Source organism: Amblyomma maculatum, chromosome 1, assembly GCF_055883805.1.
Source record: "Amblyomma maculatum isolate TAMU_Amacu chromosome 1, ASM5588380v1, whole genome shotgun sequence".
Classification (NCBI taxonomy): Eukaryota; Metazoa; Arthropoda; class Arachnida; order Ixodida; family Ixodidae; genus Amblyomma; species Amblyomma maculatum.
In genome coordinates, this window is record NC_139344.1 from 194,213,757 (window position 1) to 194,236,092 (window position 22,336).

The 22,336-nt window shown below is 45.4% G+C and overlaps 1 protein-coding gene across 2 annotated transcripts in view; it reads right to left on the bottom strand.

Annotated features, from left to right (window-relative positions):
- Window positions 1–9,365: 9,365 nt before the first annotated feature.
- The window catches only part of Hnf4 (Hepatocyte nuclear factor 4), a 126,882-nt gene continuing 113,911 nt past the window's right edge, over window positions 9,366–22,336 (bottom strand). For both annotated transcript variants that reach the window (XM_084589956.1, XM_084589955.1), the window contains exons 5-7: window positions 20,030–20,270; window positions 18,761–19,030; window positions 9,366–11,084 (exon numbers count right to left, since the gene is read on the bottom strand). In XM_084589956.1, coding sequence (XP_084446082.1) covers window positions 10,813–11,084; window positions 18,761–19,030; window positions 20,030–20,270 — 783 coding nt within the window. In that variant the 3' untranslated portion in view covers window positions 9,366–10,812. The remainder of the gene's footprint in view (window positions 11,085–18,760; window positions 19,031–20,029; window positions 20,271–22,336) is intronic.

The following is a 22,336-nucleotide window of genomic DNA, read 5'->3' on the forward strand; positions in this document are numbered from 1 at the left end:
ACCATGAAAGGAAAATAACTAGGAGAATAAGATTGGGATGGAGCGCATTTGGCAATTAGTCGCAGATTCTGTCAAGCAGCTTACCGGCATCGCTCAAGAGGAAAGTATACAATAGTTGCATCTTACCTGTACTCACCTATGGGGCTTCTGAAACGTGGAGGCCAGCAAAGAGGGCTGAGGACAACACAGAGGGCTATGGAACCAGAAATGGTAAGGGTAACATTAAGAGATAGGAAATATACAGAGTGAGCCGGAGAAATAACTCGAGGGAATGGCATTGTAGTGGAAATAGAGATGGGCATGGGCAGGACATGTAGTGCGGAGAGGGGATAACCTATGGTCAAAAATGGTAAACGACACCAAAGGAACAAGGGAAGGGCAGCGTAGCAGAGTGTGGCAGAAAGTCAGGTGTACGGATGCGATTAAGAAGTTCGAAAGGGCCAAATGGATGCGGCTAGCACAATACCGGGTTAATTAGAGTAAAATGGGAGAGGTCTTCGCCCTGGACTAAGTGTAGTCCGGCTGATTATGATGATCTTGAATATCCGCTTGCCGTGACTTGCACATGTGCTGCATTTGAAAGCGTAGCAACACGACCGGCATGTTGAAGTAGGGATTATGCTTGAAACGGCATGTAAGAGGCTTTGAACGTAGCGAAAAGTGCTGTTTGTGTGCTCCGCGCACGCTATTTGGCACCGCAGGAAAGGAGGTAGCAACCCAACAAGCAGTAAAAAAATAGTACGAATGCACGTGGCTGCGTTCGGTCAACAAGAGGGTCGAAAGCCGTGGGAAGGCGCAGGGAAGGAGGCAGGAGACAATCTTCCCAAGATCACATCACATTTAGTTTATGAGGGCCTTTAGTTCCAGGGTGATTAGGTGAAGGACGAAGTTTTAATGCCAACCCCTTGCCTTAGCCAGGGGCTTTCCTCACGGTCGTCCTCTCTATCTCGGGATCAACTCACAAATGATATATTTTAACGCTACAGTGTTAAGGCGCCGTTGGTTGCGCTCAGAGAATTTTAGCGTGGCAAGGCCGTACTAGTTAGGAGTAGGCGGCTTTTACAATACTTTCTGTAAAGTTATTTTCTGTTTGTCGAAGCCTGATATTAAAAAACGGCCCCGTTTTCCAGAAAATCTGTCGTCGGTGTTGTTAGCGCTGGTGTTGTGAGCGAGAAGTCACTGACATGGCTCTGGCAAGTGGTACTTGTTAGATTTGCATTCCCGGACTCTTGATTGGTAGTAGGGTTGTGCCACGCCACGCGGCCACGTGATATGGCCGATTTGGCAGGATCTGTCAAGCCTGCTTCTCATTTCAGATAAATGGATGAGGGGAATCGAACACTAAAGGATTCTTGCATTCCTAGTGAGACACGCTAGCCTTAGGCCATGCAGGTACAGGTGCGGCCATGATATTATGAAGCATGTTTCTCGCGTTTGAAATTTTCTCCCTCCTTAGAAAATACAGTGGTTACACGGGTCCACACGTGGGCACACCAGTGGCATGTGCTTAAATATGTGTAAGGTACTTGCTAACATTCGTTTGGTTACGTGTGACAAAATATTTCATCGCCTATTCGTGCTCTCTCTTATTATGGCCGGAACTGTACGCTCGCACGGAATTGTTACACGGAACTTTACCTCTGTACCGAATGGCCTTTCACATAATGTGATAATTAACGATTGTTTGCTTAAGAGTATGCGTGAGAATACAGAAGTGCAAATTAAGAGATCGGGGATTAAGCTAATTGCAAAGTATATGTATGCGAACGCATGGAGGCGCTATCCGGTTGAGCAACCCGGAGGCAGCACGGCCAGCCCTTTGAAGTACATTGCCTCACTACATGCGGATCTATGATGTGTGGCAGATCACTGGACAATGAATCTGTACAGGATGTACTTAACTGTATCTCCTTCGCTAGCCACACGGTAAGCGCATTCATACCCCCTCGTTCAACGTGTTCCAAAGGCTTGTTCCGCGGGATCCACTTTCCACTGACCTCTTCACTAACTCTCCAGAACCTTTTATCCGCATGTAGGCGTGGTTGCTGCCAATTCAATGCACAAAAAATGTCGACGGAATGAATATTCCCACGGAGTTAGTCATAGCCACGCTTGCAGAGTCATCGTGCCTTTCAGAGATAAAAGTGTAGTCATTGCACTGAAAGGGCCATAGGCCATAGCTGCTGGAGATTTGGGCGCAGCAACAGAGCCTGCGAATATGGATTGCTTTGCTGTCATGTGGGGAGAGTCACTGCAGGGATGAATGTCCATAACAGCAAGAAAATTGTTATTTGTGTGGTGATGCCCACTCATCTAACCCTTCTCACTCTCCTGCATGATCTCAGGGGATTCAGATACTTAAGCTTATGGATAAAAGCGATGCACGCGGCGAGAATCTTCTGCCGCTATTTTCAGGCTCCGCGTGTGCGGCAGCCCGATGCCCAATCGTAATGAATTCTAGTTGGTGGCGAAGAATCACAGCAGCAATTCAAAAAAAAAATCTATCGCAAATGCAATGGAACAGATTATGAAAACCTTATCCACGGGCACTTCGCAAGTCATAGCAAATCAGATGCCTGATCTACTGCAGGTGTCTACCGCTTCACTCCTGTTTTATTTGACTACAGCAGTTTCTCCATCTCGTCTGGTCACGTCTTGCGCTCCACACGTTCAAAGTCAAAATCAGTGACTTCTGAATGCTCTATACTTAACGTTATGGACGCAACCTCGGTCGACTGCAGTGAAATGGAGCGGGATATCCGTGCTCAGAAACTGAGCGAGTCTTCTTTGAATATTGCCGGTCAATCTTATTTCCAGTCGAAGGAAAAGAAAAATAATGCTGGCACAAAATGCTAAGACCAGTATACTCTCGCTAATATAGGATCGTTGATATTATTACATGGAAAATGCAGTTCTATCTAATCAGCTTCAATGCAATTAAATTCTCTATGCAAATCAGATTACGCCAGATTTGATTGCACTACAGAAAATGCGGTCACCCATATATATTAGCCATCATGTGGAACATTTTCCATCGCTCAGGCTTGATCGGCCAACAAGAGAGGGCGGTTTGTTCATTTCCATTTCGTCAAACTTTTGTCACATTACATGTATGTGTTTTCAGTGTGCGTATACAATCAATACGAGATTTTTTCAGTCGATCTGTATATCCCAGGCCAGCCCCAGCCTAATGTACATAATGTATATTTTACATCAGACGTGAACGATACTCGGCCTCTTGACTCACTTATTTCTAGATGCCGATGTCATGTTTTACCCCTTGAAGATTTTAATTGGCAGCACATGACATGGGTTCCGAACAGATCGCTTCGGATCTAGACAATTTGACTATGCTTGTGATGCCAACTTTGTAACATTTCAGGAATCCTTTCAAATTTGCGCAATCAGTTGCTTCTCTGACTTCACCATTTCCTTCCCTGGAGTCTCTGTTACGTCTTGGGCGCCTATTGATTCCGCTACAAACAGCGACCACCTACCGATTAGTTTCAAGGTGGCGTGAAAAATTTATCTCCAATTGGCTACAGCGCTCCTTCATACAGCCGCTTTAAAAGGCACCCAAAAATGTTGATATATTTTTTTATTGCAACGTCACGTATATATACTTAGCTTCAGAAACCGCCGACCAAAAGACTTTTAAGACGAAAGGCTTTAATGCCTCATCGTTGTCAGCAGGAGCTGACGGAAGAGGGTGTCACACTTTTTAGGGAGATAGTTAAAAATGATTAACTAAACCTTGCCTCCACCGAAGATCGAACCTCCATCCCTTGGACCCTCAGCCCAGCGCTTTGCCAACTGCATCACGCCTCGGATTTTTTTTTTTCCAAAACAGAATACATTTATTTACAAAATAAATACAATGCAGGTGGTGAAGAGGCCGAGTGTCATCCAAAGGATCTAACATTTGTGTTCGTACTTATTGGCTTGTGTAGCAAAATCCGACAGAACAAGACAATAATTGAAACGCTCTTCATAATTACCCTTGTCTGCTGTGAGGATGATAGTGGGATTCCTGCGAGTGACAGATACTGCGCCTTTCCTTTCCTGTAAACGAATTATAAAACGCTGGTAAACTTCGATGCGTTCAATGAAATGCTGGTTGTGTTCGAAAAGGGGTGCGCGATGTACCGTCACGACAGGTCATGACGTCACCAGGCGATTCATGCATATACGAAGCTGACTTCGCCGGGCGTCCGATCCAAGCTTCCGTGCGGCGCCTTTCATTTGCCGCTTCCTTGAATGCCGCACCACACAGCAAACAGAAGCAGACCCAGATGTCTAGGAGGCGTTAGTATACAACAGGCATCAGTGGCGCTTGAAATGGATTTTCAGGATAGAAAAGGCGCAGTAACTGTCACGATTCTCTGCGGACACATGTACCACGACGTAAAGAAAGGGAGGAAGGTGGGAGTAAAAGGAGAAGGAGATAGAAGTGCTTTAGTGGAGGGCTACAATCCACCGCGCTAGAAAGGCTTTCGCATCATCGCACTTTAAAGGTTTAAAGTGCCCTCTAGGATTTTTGTTTTGTTTTGTTTTGCTTTAATTTTTGTTTTTGTTCGGGTAAACGAGGATGCAACGCCAATAATTGGTGGAATGCTGATTACATGTCTACCTATAGACGCCGAAAAACAGCTTGGAATAAAATCTTCATTAATCAATGTCCCAAAAATTGGTTGGACTGATTGGTGGCACACGTGGGGAAAATTGGTTCATTGCAGCTACATTTAATCACGCAGTCTCTCACACGATGGAGGAGTATAGTACAAGACATTATGAATGTCTTGAAAATCAGAAAATAGACGAGTTTTGTTTAATTTCAAGACGAGCAGAAAAGAAAAAGTGATTCCGCCGGCTGTCGACATAGAATTCCTAGTTCAGTCGCCTGCCAAAACCACCAAAGCATTGGAGGGCTTTGCGTGTTGCCTGGGCAGTCGATTTAGATCTTCTCTTTCCTCTACAGCTACATTCACATGCAACTCAAATAACTATAAAGGTCCCTATGCCTGAACTATCGCAAATTGTGCTGTGTCTTCTTCCAGCCGATCCCGGCCCCAGTAAGTTTACTTCTATGAATAAATTTTTTCTATGAATAAATTTTGTATAACGAATCTCCCGAGGACGCACTGTCCCCGTGTAACTATTAGCGCTCTTTGGACACCATATGAGCATTTTCTTGCTAAAATATTTTAGTTGCCTAAAAATAAATGATGGAATTTCAGTTTACACACTGCCAATACACGCCCTGCCTTTTTTTTTTTTTTTTAACCCAGAACCTAACAATATTGGTGAAAATGGTCTATTACAGCAGTTTCATTTCTTTCATTTCTACGAATGATCTACTGAGTCCGCATCAAATTGTTTTAAGGCCGGACCACTCATTTTGCACGCACGTACTGACCTCGAGAGATTCGCCAAGTTAGCTCTTGTAAGCAAGTGTAGCGGGCGTCCGTTTCTTTCTGTGTGTTCACTTCTCTAATGGCCATTCCTCTTATTTTACGAAAGGGGGGTGAGGTCCTTCTTTGTGTGAGAGTCCCTGTGCGGGAGGGGTCCGAAGCAGTGTTCCAATTCCGAGGAAGCGACCTTGGCTAGGACACGGGACGGCTCCCACCCCGACGTTTCTCGGAAGAGGACATTTGCACGTGTACGTCTCTTCTCTCTGTGTGTTTCTGTGTTTTCGGGGCGTGTTTATGTTTCTTTCAACTTTCAAGTGCGAGACTGTCAACTTTGACGAAGAGCAGAGCACCCTCTTTGTGCGTAGAGAGGAGTGCGGAAAACGGGCGAAGCGGGTAGTGTGTGTGTCCGAGCGTGTGCGCGAGCGGTTCGTTGTGTGAAATCGTGCTTAGTATTTTACCCTTGCACAGTGTGTGTATTTGTATATTAAACTTTATTAACTGTAACTTGTAGTCCGTTCATCTATCCTCTTGCACATTCTTCGTCTTCCGCGTTAGCAACTGTAAAAGCTAACACTCTCAACAGTAAACAGTTTGCTAGACTTGTCACTCTGGATGTCAGTAAACACTACGATGATAGGGTTTAGAACCCCACGCCGTTATACAGATTGCAAGGCCACAATTGTTGCAGGACCACGTGAGGTCCTTTCGCTCTTATATTTTTACCGATACAGATGCCTCGCTGTGCCGTGAAAAGGCAGGTACGGGCATTTTTAGTGTGAAAGCCCTCATACGCTCACCACCACCGACAAGAGCCTAGACCAATCTCGACAAGAGCCTTGACCAATCTTATTCGTTCCGCCGATCTGATTTGCTAAACTATTTTTACGGTCACAACCAGGTGACCTCGAGCAGGAAATTCAAACCAAGTCCAGTACAGCGACTCCAACGCGCGAGTCTCCACGACGGGTCTCTCAAGTTCGCCAGCCAGCAGAGAGAGTGATGGAGCCCATGAAGGAACATTGAGTGACCATGCCTCCTTGTAGCACTCGCGCGTTAAAACAAAAAGAGAAAGAGCAGTCGCAGTGAATTCGAAATCGGGTATTCGGATTCAGTAGGCGAGCATCTTATCCGCCGAGCAACTGTGGCGGGTGCCTTCGCTCGTTATAACTAGGTTTCCATAAGGTTAAAGCTCCGCCATTTGAAGCGGCGGCTTCCATATGGAGCCACAAGTATTGATAAGCCTGTGGTTATGTGATAACCTTTTAATACTGTCTGATTCGAGATCCTCGTTCTAATCAGCAAACAAACGATATGTCAACTGGAGTTCTTTTTCCCACTTGCACTTCATTGCTAAGACGAAGCAACAGGAGAATGCGTCTGCTGCGCAAAATTATCTTCCACAAACATAACGACTCCCAATCTCGGCCTATAAAATAGTACACGCAGTATATCTGAATTCGCACACAAAGACATATCCCGTATGCCACCTACAGGTCCAATGTTCAATCTGTCAGGGAATAATCTATTATCACATTTTTGTTTCAAAACGCTTGTCCCACCAATTTTGTCTTAGCCAATCCCACGTGGTGTGTATGCATCAGATTTAAGCGGTGACATTGACGACGGAGGAGTGTTCCAGGTGTAAACTGTGGTTCATTGCCATCGGTTGTCAACGGCGTTTTTTCCGGAGGACTGCTGGCCAGATGTGATCCACACCGGCTCCAGCTCCGGTTTTGTGGACCACGAGGTCGATCCCATCCTCGTTTCCTCCCTAGTCGCTTGGATGGAGCGGCTGCTGCTGTAGAAAAACTTGGTGACGACTGTGTATTCCCGGCGGCAGCAGAAACACTTTTAGTAAGCTGTGGATACAACCCGGGAAATCGGGGTTGTTTTCCGGTGGTTATTTTTTGCTGCGCGGCCCCATCACATTCTGGTATTGCTTGTACTTATTTGTACTTGTCGTTGCCACTTTATTTATTGCCACTTATAAAGTAGATTGTGGATTCAGCTCAACGACTTCGGGTTCTTTTTCAACTACGCTGCACACACACGGAGTTGATTCTGGCTCCATTCAAACCTGACAGTCTAGACACGGCTACACATAGCCAAGCGCAGCCCCCAACAGCCGCTGACCTCCCCACCGCGTTCCGACAGGTCATGTGGCCAGACCATCTGCCAAAGGCCAGCGTCCCTGCAAACTGGCCATGTCTCGTGGTCTAATGACAGCGCACTTCTTGTAATTAATCAGCGCCGAGAGTTACCACCTGCCAACTACCTCTGCCAGAGCACCTGCCAACTCGGAGACGTCACTCAACCTCGTGACGTCAACGCCCACTCGGCGAATCAGCTACTTTTGTGGCCAATTAACGTATTTGTAAACATGATGTGAGGTTTAAAGCAATTTCATTAAAACAACCGACCTGAATATTCATTCTTCAATGGAGCATCACTCATTTTTTGCAATGCCTTAAAAGAGAGCCGCCAGCATGTCAGCATTTCTTGACGCGTATCTTGCGGCCACTGCAACCGCATGGCCGTAAATTCGGGCTCTCATTCTGGACGGTGAAAATGTCAATGCGAATGGTACCGTGTAAGCATCCAATACTGCTGTCTTTCAACGCAATTAATACACAGCTCTTCAATCAACCTTTTTTTTTTTTTTCATTGACTAATTTTTCGACAGATATAAATCCCGCTGTAACAACGCCATGTTAAAGGGCCTGCGTGGCCCAGGAGAAAGAAGCGTCTCTTACACGGGACCCAAAGGTCCTGGTTGATTGCATTGTCATCTGAAATGAGTACCCGAGTTGGCAGCTCCTGTCTTCCATTGTGCTCTCCGTCGCTCAGCCCGCCAACAATTGATTGTGCTCGGCCATGCCACCTGCCAAATCTCGCCTGTAAGAACCATGCTCGTGCCCTTAATGCAATAGCGCGTTAATAACAACATACGAGGAGTGAAACACACCTCGCACAGCACGGCAAAACTCGCTTCCTGGTGCTCTTCACTGCCAAGCATTCGCAGACAATGGTAGCAGGCACTCTGTAAACTGATTGCACCTTCGGAGCCAACAAGTCACTTTTAAATGATAATTTTAGCTTGTCATAGTTAAAGGACCCAGAGCAAACCTTATACTTCACGTGTATGTTTAAGTGCATTTCAACATGTATTCACAGTAAATAACATGCGCAGCCTTATTCTGGTTGCTTTTATTTTAATTATCACTGTCCTCAATAACTCAATTATAGTTATGGCTTTCCAGCAAATATCCACAGGTTTTTAATTTTTTTTTTTTTAATGCGGTGTTCCTTTCTAATTGTCATAAAATTTTCGATACTTTTTAATAAAAAAAAAAAACGCTGCACGAATTCGTACTCTTTCACATCAACAGCTTGGCGCCGCTCTGTATATAAAGCTGCAAGATGTCAGCCTTTTAAGTTTTGGAACAGTGGGCCCAATGCAACAGAAAATGGCATATTGAGATTACCGTAGGTGGAAGATAAAATGGATCTGTAGCTTTAAGTAAAGAACACTATCCACTGTTCGGTAGTCACTGAGCATGTGTCAGTCCTGTCATTTTTCCGCTTCTTGGCCTCTTTGTTTGTGGCCTGTTCTGCATCTCTCTGAGTAAAGCACTCTAGACAGCGGTCAGCGCACACCGATCCCACGATGTATCATCACGTTTTTGATACACAAAATAGCGGAGGGGACCGGGGGAGGGGGGGGGGGGGGGGAGTGAATCGAACACAACCTCATGCCAGCTGGATTTCTGTCAGTTTCCAACATGTAGAAATGCGTGGTCCGAAGAACCTTACGCTTGTTATCGACGTAGGCAAGCAAAGTAAGACGGAAGCTTTCAAATAACCGCACACGAGTGAAGAAATCACGCGCTCAACACATGATAACAAGAGAAGCGAGTAAAACGTGACAGCGTTCAACAAAAATAATATGTTCCTTTATTTATTTACCTCAGTGCTGGTAAAGAGTCAGCTGAGCTTAAAAAAAAATCGAAGTCATGCTTCAGACATCTCTTTGTAACAGAAATGCGGGCAAGAGCACTCTAGAAGAAAACAATTCAGTCATGCTCGCTGGGTTTTGAAACCTTGGCTGCTCTGGCCCTACTGTAGAGCACAAATAGCACTTGAGTCACCAAATGATGAGTTTCAGCATTCGAGAGTGGTAGAAAACATATAATTATTATTATTTTTTTTTTCACTTGGCCGGCGCCATTCCCTTAAATCTAATGTCACATTACAGTCGTCGAAGAAAGCGACATTGGAGGACTGCAGAATAAATGTTAACAAAACAGATCGTTTTTCTTAAGGTGTTCGAATGTCTTAGCACGTGGGCTTTATTGCGCACTCACTGAAACGCTGAGCCCACAGTCAGGTACACGCCTTGCATATCCCGCGCTATTCCCCGGAGTCTGAGCCACCGCTTATGAAGCTTCACGAAAAATATGACTGCACAATCTGCCGGGGAGACGAGTCACAGCACCAGACACAAAAATGCTCATGTTGCTACACTCAACATACTAAGCTGCTGTTAACGAGTACAAAATTACGGCATTGTACAGTTTTCAAAGTCTGACAAAACAAAACAAAAAAAAAATGTCGTGGGAGCTTCCCCGTAGTTTCAAACATCGTGAAGGGAAGCATAAAAAGAAGTATACATTCTTATACATATGACAAGCGTTATACATGTGACAAGCGCCACTGATGACAAGCGTTTATATCGCTAAAATGGGGGAAAAAAATACATTACACTTTACTAGAACCACGCAAGCGAGAATAATTTGCGAAGCCCCGCCAATAGAATATAGGTATGCATGAAAGGCACTGGGACAATTCGCCTTCTCAGTATGACCAGTAATGTAAAATGACCAGTTCGTAGGAAGGCACTGAACACTTTAAAGTCGCGTCCAACTAACCACTGGAATAGGCTCTCTGATGCTGGACAAACAGTCTGTTTCACCAACAGTTCACCGACTCCGATTATCCGCAGGTGAAAACCGTACAAAAAAAAAAAAAAGACAACCAAAAAAAAAACCCTTAAAGGTGTATGAATACTTACACTTAAAAACCTCACACCGAGCAGGCTGGCAGCTAGCTCGTACAAAATATGGCGATTTCTTATATTATACAGCACAATTTCCACGAAGACATGAGCCTTACTTAGCAAAGCTGCATTGGAACACCTTGCCCTTGGCTAAGCAGCGAGGGCGTTTTTCAAAATATCAAAGGCGCAAGCTCCCAGAGCTCAACGCTACCGTTGCTTCTGCTTTTGTACAATGAGGAGCCTCAGCTCCAGGCAGAGTCCAGGCGCCACTATCGGCAGTGTGTGAGGTCACTGGCTAGGATAACACCGTGCGCTCCGCGAGTTCCCGCAGGGGCCGCTGATCTCTCAGTAGGTAGCATCAGCCTCCAGCACCTCCGTTTTGAATGCCTGCACGCTGAGGTCTTGCATTGGCTTGAAGCCGGTCTGGTCGGGAGGTGACGGTATGGGCGTGTCCGGCTGAGGCCGGCTGCTGGCGCCCAGCTCGTTCCCATCGCAGCGGCGGCCGTTGGTGAGGTTTTCGATGCCCGCGTTGCTCTGCAGAATAGACTGGTGAATGACGCTGCTTGACAGCGACAGGGGCGACGCCGACGCTGCCGACGGGCAGTCCGACGACGAGCCTGCGGTCACCGAAAGTTTGCAAAGAACGCGTCGATTATACGACATACATACGCAGATACACCTAAATGAAAGAATAAGTAATAAGAAGGATCGATCAGCCAATGCGAAAAGTGATTATTTAGGTAACATGCAGTTTATAAAGGAAATTCTTTTGTAAGCGAGGTGTATTCTGAAAAAAATTAGCAATAAACAACCAACTGTTCTACCTGACGTAGCACGTAAGCCCCGCCTTATGCGATATGCCTTCGTATTCTGCTCCATCCATATATTAATTCCTTCAAACGTTTCTATTTTACGTTGCACAAAAATTGGAAGGACAATTAAAGGGCCCTTAATATACTACTTGCCGCAAAATTATAATGCAAGAAATCCATAGAGGTGCACCTTGTGAGCGTTCGAGTCAAATTTGAAGCCATTTTAAAACTGCAGCTGGCGAACGCTCGCAACCGATTTGGGCGACACACCGCCGCATGCTAACCTCCCCACTGACGTCAGTGTGGCTGTGGGCGCGTCCGCTCATTGGATGCTCCTAAGTTACGTGGGCAGCACGGGAAGTGGGGAGGCGCCGTCGCGACTTGTTTTCTGTATTTTTTTATGCGAAGCATATTAACGTAGGTTTCGGGCCTTCGCGCGACGCCCGGCGGTGGCCACCATTGACCCTGAAGTGGGGTCACGTGACATGACGTCACGTGATGACGTCACACCGGCTGCAGATGGGGCCTCATATCGCGCCGTCGGTCGCCTCCCGGCGGTGGCCACCATTGACCTTGAAGTGAGATCACATGATGTGACGTCACATGATGACGTCACACCGGCTGCAGATGGGGCCTCATATCGCGCCGTCGGACGTCGCCCGGCGGAGGCCTCCACGCTTCGGTTCGCGCCGTCGCGCGCGACGCGACGGCGGCGCCACCATCACTGCATCACGTGATATATGACGTCACGCCAGGGATGAAGCGGCGCGCGCCCGCCGTCGCGTCAGTCTCTGTGCCCGCAACCGCGCCAGCGTCTTTGCGCCGGGCGTGTATGCGGTCAACATGCCTATGACGATTAACCTAAAACCACGCCTCCGTTACTTAGCCCCATCCACACTGAGGCAGCTGCTTAACATGCTTCGCATCCACTTGGCTTAACCTTGATAAGCCTCCAATTTTTTTCTTGTGCATATCAACCAAGAAAAACGGTAGTGTGAGGGAGGTCGACTTACAGCGCATATCGGCAGCATAGTAAGCAACGAGCAACAGCTTAAAGAACCGTGAAGACGAAGCTGCACTTTCATCCCTCCTAACTCCCTAATTACCCAAACAGCGGCCGAGAGCCATATTCATTCATTCATTCATTCATTCATTTTTTCTTGCATGCCGGCGTAGGTTCAGTTGAGGGAGCAGGAGGATCACTTTCGATCGCCCATATGTTTGATGCTAATGAAGCAAGCCGAAAATTTTTGCGCTGCGGAGAAAACTGATGGGATGCCTATATCTCGCGCGCGTTTTATATCATTAGATAGGTTTTCATGGGTCCTTTAATGTCCGCCGTAAGGGTATGACGTGATAGCTGCCGGAGGCCCTCTGGAATGCTTCCACATCGACAAATCGATGTAGGCACGAAGTTCGCACTCAGAAAGCAGCTTTCAAACTTTGAACGCGGAGGCGCCATCTTTCTGCACAACGACGTATCAGGTCTCAATTAGTTCCGTCTGCCGCCGCATGACGGCGCCAATTTTTGAGGCAAATTTTTCTCGATTCTGGAGACGACGATGGCAGCGGCCACGGCGACGCCTTTTCGACTGAACCAGCTATTGCGTAAACCTAATCTTCTGCAACCTAACAAACACTTAGAGTAAATGGTAGTCGTAAGACCACCATCCACCCCGACGTTGTGGCAAGACGACCCACGCACCTACACAGGGTGCTTACAAAAATTGGGCCACTGAACCGGGCGTGATATGGGGGAGATAAGGCCGACGAAATGCACAATTCTTTAGTTTACGTACGGGTTTTCATTTCGTAAAAGAAACTTCGCGCTAGCAGCACTTTAGAATGAGCTTAATGAATAAAATTGCGGGGGAAACTTAAGCTCTAGCGCGTGACTCGATAGAGCAAGCTACTAGCCCACATATAAAGCCCCGCTTTAACAAGCCGAGTGAACGTGCCTGCGTGGCCTAGGGTAGCGTGAAAGCAACGGTCCTGGCAGGCTGATTCTGATATCGCCTTCCCATGTGAAAGGAGATGCCTGAGTTGGTAGCTCCTTCCATATGTTGTCAGGCAACCCTAAGTGTAGTTAGTGCTCGGCCATGTCAGCCGGCGACTACTGCCTGCCGGCGCCAGGCTCGTGATTTTTCGCTCACAACGCCAACGCCGGAATTTAGGTGAACGGAGTCTTTAACGCGATAGCGTTAAAACATGAGTATTTTGAGTGCCTCCCTGTGCTGCATACGAGCTTAACACCGAGTTGTAAAAAAGTATCAGCTGCGTGATAGAGTGTGTCCTCTGTGACGTCTACACAAAAAGCAGAACGGCAAAAAGCAAAACGCGTCAACTCGTGAAATAATTTCGTTACCGCTTCAGCGGCTACGTCAGAATGGGCTAACAGAATAAAATTTTGCTCCTGGGCAGCATTTCTGGGTTCGTTTGCTACTTTTCGGCTCTGGCATGAAATGAAACTGGGCACGAAGTGTTAGAATGAATAAAGCCTTCATTGCAAGCGAAGCGATGGCTTTCGCCCGCTGTTCGGGAATTCGAAGTAATCGTGTCTGGTGCTAGAGTGGGAATGTTGAAATGCTGCATGTGCTGAATTTTGTTTAGTTTTTTTTTTTTTTTTTTCCTATAGGAGAAGGTGGGCAACATCCTATAAGATGCTAGAGGTCTGCTGTTTCTGACAGTGGGTGCTTATGCTATGCATGAGTGTTTCGGGTATGGAGAGAGAATGTATGTGTTTGCTATTTGTTTAGAAAGATCTTGGACGCTCGAGTGGGCTCTTCCTTCACATCAATGACCGGCGCTGGTGTTGTTTCGAGAAAATTAGAAAAACTGCTCCATGGTTCAACCGTGCCTTTCTGACAAACACCTAGAGATCGTACAAGCTCTCCGCGTATGCGCCCTAACGAAAGTACTTCAAACAGAGTATGCTTGCTTTGATTAACTTGAGCCTGTGTGACTTCAAGGCAGAGCCCCACTAAGCTCGAGCGTTTTTTCTTCTTTTTTTTTTATCTTGCGGGAAAAAATGGAAGACATTGTCGCGCCCGCAGGTGCTTGCGTACTCGAACACATAGAAGTACCTCATGTCGGATAGCGAGCTCAAGCCCCGGCTGAAAGTCTTTGTACGTCCTCATCGCACGCAACGCGAAAGACAACGCAAGCTGAAAGCTCGCTCGTGTAGCTCTAAGTGTCTTCGGCTCTTCAGCGCGACGTCATGTGTGTCGACATGATGAGGTTTCTCTCTCCCCTGTTCTCCTCTCTTAGCTCGAGATGGACGTGGGAGATTTGACCGCCGCGCTTTCGGTCCGATTTCATCCGTGTTTTAAGCATAACCGAAAACTAATTTCACAGATATGATAAAGCCCCGCCGCGGCGGTACAGTGGTAAGACATCCGACTACTGTGCCGAAATTCCCGGATTCGATCCCGACCGCCAGTGGCTGCGATTCGATCGATGGAGGCGAATTGGAGAGGCGTCCGTGTACTGTGCGATGTCAACGCACTTTAAAGATCCCTAGGTGGTTGAAGTTACTCCGTAGCCAACCACTACGGCTCCTCTTTCTCTCTTTCCACTTTCACCCCCAGCTTCCTCCTTTCCCTTACGGCGCGGGTCAGGTGTCCACAGAAACAAGTACGACAGATACTGCGCCCTTCCCTTCCTGTGAATCAATTATTATTATTATTATTATTATTATTATTATTATTATTATTATTATTATTATTATTATTATTATTATTATTATTATTATTATTATTATTATTATTATTATTTTACAAACATCCACATTGGGATTCCGTTTGCCTCCCATCTGGTGCACCATCTAATTCCGTTTTCTTTGACGAGGAGTTGATAACTGAGTCTTAAGTGTCTGAGACCATCTTTGTCTCCTGGACCTGGTGGCATTCCAGCCGCCATAATAAAAGCCTTCAGTTGTATTTTTGTACCAGTATTGACTGCCATATTTAATAACTGTTTAAAAAATGCTGCCTTTCCTCGCGTGTGGTAAATGGCACGCGTGTTTCTTGTCTCCAAGTCAGGAAACAAATCTGATGTTTCCAATTATCGTCCGATTTATTTTCTATGTGCAACCCCTAAGCTTTTTGAATTAGCTTTGCACAACGTACTTTCCTTTCATCTCAAACATATCAAAGTACCGAATCAACATGGCTTCATATTGGGTCGCTCTACCAACCTAGTCACGTTTATGACGTATGCCTCTGCAGCAGTCCTTCAGAGAGGCCAGGTCGACAATGTGTACTGTGATATGAGCAAAGCTTTCGATGCTGTTACTCACTCACTACTTCTTGAAAAGCTTCTACTCTCTGGCGTCGAAGTCTCACTCGTAGCCCTCCTACGCAACTATCTCCTTGATCGCTCCTGCTTTGTCAGTGTCAATGGACAGATCTCTTTCGTTTACTCTGCAACCAGTGGAGTTCCTCAAGGTTCTGTATTAGGCCCGCTTCTCTTCTCCGTTTTTATTAATGATGTTTCCTCGGCGATCAAGAACTCTTCGTTTCTTCTTAATGCTGATGATATAAAAATATTCAAGGTAATACATTCTTTACAAGATTGATTGTTGTTGCAATCGGACATATCTACTTTTTCTGATTGGTGTGCGAAGAATCGACTTACCCTCAATTCTTCCAAAACAAGGGTTGTCTAATTTACTCGTAAAACACACAGCTGTCTCTACCATTATTTTGTGAATTCTGTGCTGTTGGACAGGGTTGATGAAATTAATGACCTTGGTGTACTTTTTGACCGCACCCTCAGCTTCTCCTCTCATACTAAACGCATTGCTCAGCGGGCTATGCGCACACTCGGATTCGTTTGCAGACTTTCGAGAGAGTTCCGTACTCCACTTCCGTTCTTAAAACTATACCTGTCCATATGCTTGCCGCTCTTGGAGTACGCGTCGATTGTTTGGAATGGCACTTGCAAATCGAACTTGGACAAAGTTGACAGAAGTACAAAAAAAAAAAAATTACGGATATTCCGATATCGCTTTTCTTGCGCAACTTCCTCCTCTCGCTCCACCAGGAGCACCCAACTGAACCTTCCTTCTCTTCACTGCCGTCGTGTCAGAGCTGATATCATTTTTCTGTACAAACTCCTTCATGGCCACATTATGTGCCCTCAGCTCTTAGAGTACATCCTACTGCGCGTTCCGCGAAAGAGCATGAGGGAATTCAGACCATTTCAAGTTTCTAAGTCTTTTCATTTCCTTCCCCCTTTGGACAGAATGCAGTGATTTAACTCTTTTTGTCCTCACCTTGACATCTTCCAAAACTCGCTCTGTTCATTTGTATTGGATGTTCGTAGCGTTGTATTCTAAATAGTACTTTATCACGCATAACTCCCACTTTCTAGCATAAATATTGTATTTACTTCACTTTTTGCGTTTTCTCCTGTTCAATGCTGTCTCTATCTTGAACTGTTTTTTATCCGTTTCTTATTTATATTTTAACTTTAAACTTTATATTCGAATCTTACTGTCCCGCGTTCAATTATATTTCTTCATTGTATTTTCCTGTATATCTAGCCTGTGTTTTAAGTACCACGCACTTGTTGCGCCTGGAATGGTTGTTTATTTTATGTATATTTCTATATTACTATAATCAATGTCAGTTATTTGTTGTATTTTTTTTCTCTCTCTATTTATCGTTCTTTTTTTTTTTTTTTTTTTGCTTTCGTGATGTGCTCAACAACTCTCTCACTGTGTATATAAGACAAGCTACTCATTGATTTCTTTCTTTCCGTGACACTTTTCGTCTCTGTTTCATTTCATGCGTTATTTCTTGTTTTGTGTTTTATCTGTGTGTGTGTGTAAAACTTGTGTGTGCATTTTCTTTTTTTTTTCTTTTTTTTTATTTGTGCTGCAGCACGAAGACCACATGGTTGCTCCTGCGCACATTAAATAAAGATTGATTATTATTATTATTATTATTATTATTATTATTATTATTATTATTATTATTATTATTATTATTATTATTATTATTATTATTATTATTATTATTATTATTATTATTATTATTATTATTATTTCATCAACAATAAGTTTAGTTCAGAACACTTAGTAGGTTACCCGACGCATTTAGTGAAGCATTTAGTGACGCTCAAGATAGGCAGGACCGCAAGCAACCTGTTTCTATATAACTATACTATTTGTGTTTTTTGCCACGGACGTCCCGCTGTACGGGATGCAAACACGCCGCGGTTATCCGGTCGTCTTCCGGTGCCCGGGGATTGTGTTTAGTCTCACTGTTATCCAGCCATAGAGAGAAGGGTCGTGTCGCACGCCTTCCTCCTCCTCTCCTCAGATCCTATAGTGCTACGCGCGGTCCCCCGGAGGACGCCCCTCTTCAGGCATAGCATTGAACACTGCATATCTGACATCCCTCGCAAAGCGCAACGGCAAGTTATCGGCTTTTGTCGGCAACTAACCAGAAAAAAAAAAAAAAATAACATTTAAGGTACTTGAAGTATAACAATGCATGTATAAAGTGGCGATGATTTCTGTACATCCCGGCTCCGTTTATCAAGGAACCAGTTCAGTCGTTTCGCAGAATAAAGCAAGAGGTGGTATATACCAGCTTCACCGCGTTTTTACTACAACTTAATGAGTTCGTGCGCAGATCTCTGCCATGCAAGCGATATAAGCTCAATTAACGTACTGGAAGCCTTTTATTAGGTTGGCAAGCGTTCATGAAGATAAAAGGAGCCACTACAGGAGCATCGATCGGACAACGGCGAAACCTGGTCATCAAGTCACCGCGCTGAAAACGAACATAAACCTCTCTGAAGGAGAGGCATGCATTTTGATGTGAGCTACCCGCACAAAGAAATGAATAAATATGCACAGCCTGTAATTTAAACACGAACAAGCTGTTCGTGCACTTCAATGGACAAAAAAAAAATTCGGAAGCTTCTCGATAGCATAGGAAATTTTCTTCCTTCTAGGGTCATCGTTAGCAAGGAGGAATAATTAAAATCTACTTAAAACAAACTTAACCGGAACCCTCGCCAGAAGTATTGAGATATGCACGCTGTAGTAAAGTTCACTAGCCTCAAAAAAGAAAAAAAAAAAAAAACAAGTGCTATCACCTTGCGAAGGATCTTAGGCACGTGCCCACCCATCTCAGTCTCACGTTATACTTTTGCGTTATGAACGTAACACGAGAGTGTTAAGGTTCCAGAACGAAGAGCCAGCCCTATGTTATGCGCCCTGTCGATTGCAGTTCAGTTTGTCGATAAAGACGTTGCGCTGCTTACGTGGAAAGCATCCTTAAGGCACTCTACGAGCACTCCCTATCTGCAAACAGAGATAGGTGCAGACAGGAAACGTGACTGGGTTTATGCATCCTTAATCCCATGCGGAGTACAACCTAGCTGATGTAAATAATTCAACGCACACTTTGCAAGCGCAGCTCCCCAAAGCAGCGCCCATGTGACGCATTAACCAGAGTCACACTCACCTTGGTTGTAGAACGCCTGCGGACCGACCATGCCACCTAGCAGCATCTCTTGCAGTAAGTTGTCGACCTTGGCCATGCCAAAAAGCTTTGCGAACTGTATTTGCTCAATCATCTGCCACGTGATGCTCTGCAGCGTCGGCAGGAGCAGCATGATTTCACCAAACCGGCCTCTGGACTCGTACTGCCGGTCATTGATGTAATCCTCCAAATTCGTCTGCACCTGATGTCGCAAAGCCTTGATTTTCTGGGGCTCGCTAAGGCCTTTCGTATCTGAAAAATAAAATAAAAATGCCACAATGAGAACGGCTCAGCGATACACTGGAAATCTCCAATAAGTAACTAACGGATTAAGCCGAGCCTTCTAAATAAATGCAGTGTTACAGCAAAATAATAAAACGACTATGACATCAGAGAAATGGAGGGGACTAAAAAATCCAAATAAATGGCGGTTTGTGCGCCGTATGCGGGTGTGAAACTGAAGGGAAGCACAGCGTTCAGTTGTAAAACAGGCTTACTTTCCGCAACTGGAAAATTTTTATGGGTAGCTAACTTAAGCGCTACTTTTTGTAGTTCTAGTTGTACTGAAGTTCTTTAATGTTGGCCGTACTCAAAGCTCCGCTCAGCAAAGTTCAGCGAGATCATGGCACATAAGTGCAGCATCTCTTAGTAGCCGACTGGAGAACTCACGAATTCACTTCCATTGTTCAAGAGACAGAAATGTGTCCACACACAATTCTGCCACATAGCGAGTACAAAGCATCGGGCTAGTTCCAACTGCCTCTCCCTTCGCAAGGCTAGTAGAAGCTCTTACGCATTTTCTTGTTAAACTTGCTTCCTAAAATACTTTGTTCTGTAGATTCAGTTTCCATTGTACCTCTTCCGCTAATATGCAACCGAAGATCAAGGCTAAAAGCCGCCTCCCGCAAATACTGAGAATTTCATGCGCTTGTCGCCAGTTTGGCTTGCTGCGAACTCTGCAATTTCATCACTGCAAAAAACTATGAGACTGCTGATTAAAAAAATATCCAGTAATTTCCGAAAATCAGTTCACTTACACGGCGGACTATTCTTTAGAAATGAGTCTAGCAAAGTAAACATAATACAGACTCAGTATCTAGTCCCTGTCACCACTGTCAGCGACGGCGGCAGGCAGACCAGACACTGCCCTATAGGTGAACGACGGAAGGAAGGGTGAGACCAACGCCAGCCCCCATTGCCTACGCGTCAGAGATCAAGCAGCCAGGTGGACCGACGGTGGCGTCAGCTCACGTGGATCGAAGAAGACGATGGCTCGGAGGCAGGCGATTTCGGTGTCGTCGACGTGCACCTCCCTGAGAGTGGTGACCACCTCGTCCATGATTCGCGCCCCGATGCGACTGATCTCCACCTCGGAGGAGACGCGCGGGATGATGAAATCGTTGCCCAGCAGCAGCACATTCTTGGCGTGCATCGAGCGCCGTGCCAAGCCTAGCAGGAGGTGCTCGCCTGCGTGCGCACGCAGCAGCGCCACCTGCAACCACACGACGCCGCCTTAACGAATCTCCAAACCCAAGAACACATCTTTCGAAATGAAGAAGACAATAAATAAGTCACAAACAAGCGTTCGAATGAGGACAAATAGCGGCACCACGACTTAGTCACTGGGAATTGTGAGGAAAGAAATCGTTATGACCTTTCTGATAAAATCAGCCTAGCGTAGTCTTGCAGTCACTTCATCGTGCGCATTTGTCGAATCATAGTCGTGTTATTCACACTTCTCTCCCTCATCGTCAACCATCTAGCCCTCTTTCTGCTCCTCTCGCCCTTACCAAGGGCAGAGTATCAGTGCAGCGAACTATATCTCCGGCCTATCTCGTGGCCTTTACTTCTAAATAATGAGCAGGTCAAGATCCAGAATCAAGTAAAGCTCCGAATACCAAATCAGGCCGTACAAAAACAGTTTATCTCCCAAAGTGAGTTATTTCTATGTCGTGGTAGACTTGTGCATATAATATGCACACACAGAGACACGAGCACAAACATTGAGAGAACGCGTGGTACACAAGCGTCTACGTATGCACTTGCCTACAGGTACAGTATGTACAGTACGGTAAAATAGGAAAGAGACGACCTCATTCGTATGGAATGAGCGATTACGGTCTACGCATGGAAGCAACCAATGCGTCTTGATGTATTTGGAGCAGCCTGCTCGTGGACGAGTCAGCCCTCAGCATGAGCAAGGCAGCAGAAATAATTCTTTGCTGGAACACCAGCTTTTAGCACCCTTCCATATATAATATATTCTGCAGATACAATATTTCTGCAAGCACTGAACACATCAAGAGACCTATGTCATCTCTCTATCCACCCGTACACGCGTGATCTGTATTCATGGATGCAAAGGAGCAAAAATTTAACGAAGACACGCATATAGGACACCTTGTGGGTGCATACTCTCCAACGTTAACCAATAGTGTTGTCTACTAGCTGTTTTGCAATGTGAGATATCGCTTTTTGCAACACTGGTATGTTGACATCAATAAATTACCGCGATGTCTTTGCATAGCTTTACCCGCATCGCATGCTTACTATTTAAAATACAATTTTCCTCCTGCTAGGGTGTACTAGACCGAAAACAATATCATGACAGGAAAATTTATGTACCTTTTTTATGATATACATGCCCTCTAGTAAATAACGCTATGAATGGAAGAAACTTTCCGATAAGTGTATTAAAAGAAAATGAAGTTGCCAGCGTCACTAGCAGAATACAGCTAATCTTCAAAGGTCTTAGTTGTCCTTTTTTCATTAGCATACACTTCTTTCGTTTGTAAGCGCTATGTCTGGAAAAAATTCTTATGCACGTGAATTTTGTGTGCTACTTAATGCTTATTTTTCCCCAAAGTTGCCAGGATGTCCCTTCACGCAATTAACCATGCATGGGTTGCGTTCCTGTCCCATTCGACCCATACTGCATGGGAGGTTCAATACCAGGAAGTCAATATATGCGTACTTTTTCTTTTTGATCTTCTCCTATAAGTAATCCACCTCTAACATTGCCTGTCACTGCTCAAATCGGTAGATGGAGCTCTTTCTCTAGCTAAGCTGCGAAGAAGCAGCTTTTTCAGCAGCTTTTCTCCGCCACCCCTACCCCCCCCCCCCCTCCCCCCTCTCCCCTCCGCCTGTACTTTTGCTGGTAGTTTAAAAAAAAAATGCTTGATTGACTGAAAATGAAATGAGCTGCGGTTTGCTTCCAAATTTGCACGCCTTGTCTTTCAAACTTATCTGACGCTCCAAGCATTTCAGATGCAAAGATGCAACCTAATGGCATCGAATCCACAGAAAATACTAGACAGCGTCTGAATTTTGGACATTAACACTCTCAAGATAGCCGCCGAGTACGGCAACCTCAACTTTGAAGGAGCTGATGTCTTTATGCAAACACAATGTCAACAGCTTAGGCTGGGTAGCTGGACATTGAAACAATAAAAAAAAAGGAGGGGGGAGGGGGGGGAGGGGGGGGGGGGGGTCAAGAAGACTTTGAACACAGAATGGAACAAGAGGGACTTGGTAAAACGAATTCCCAACGTTTAGAGA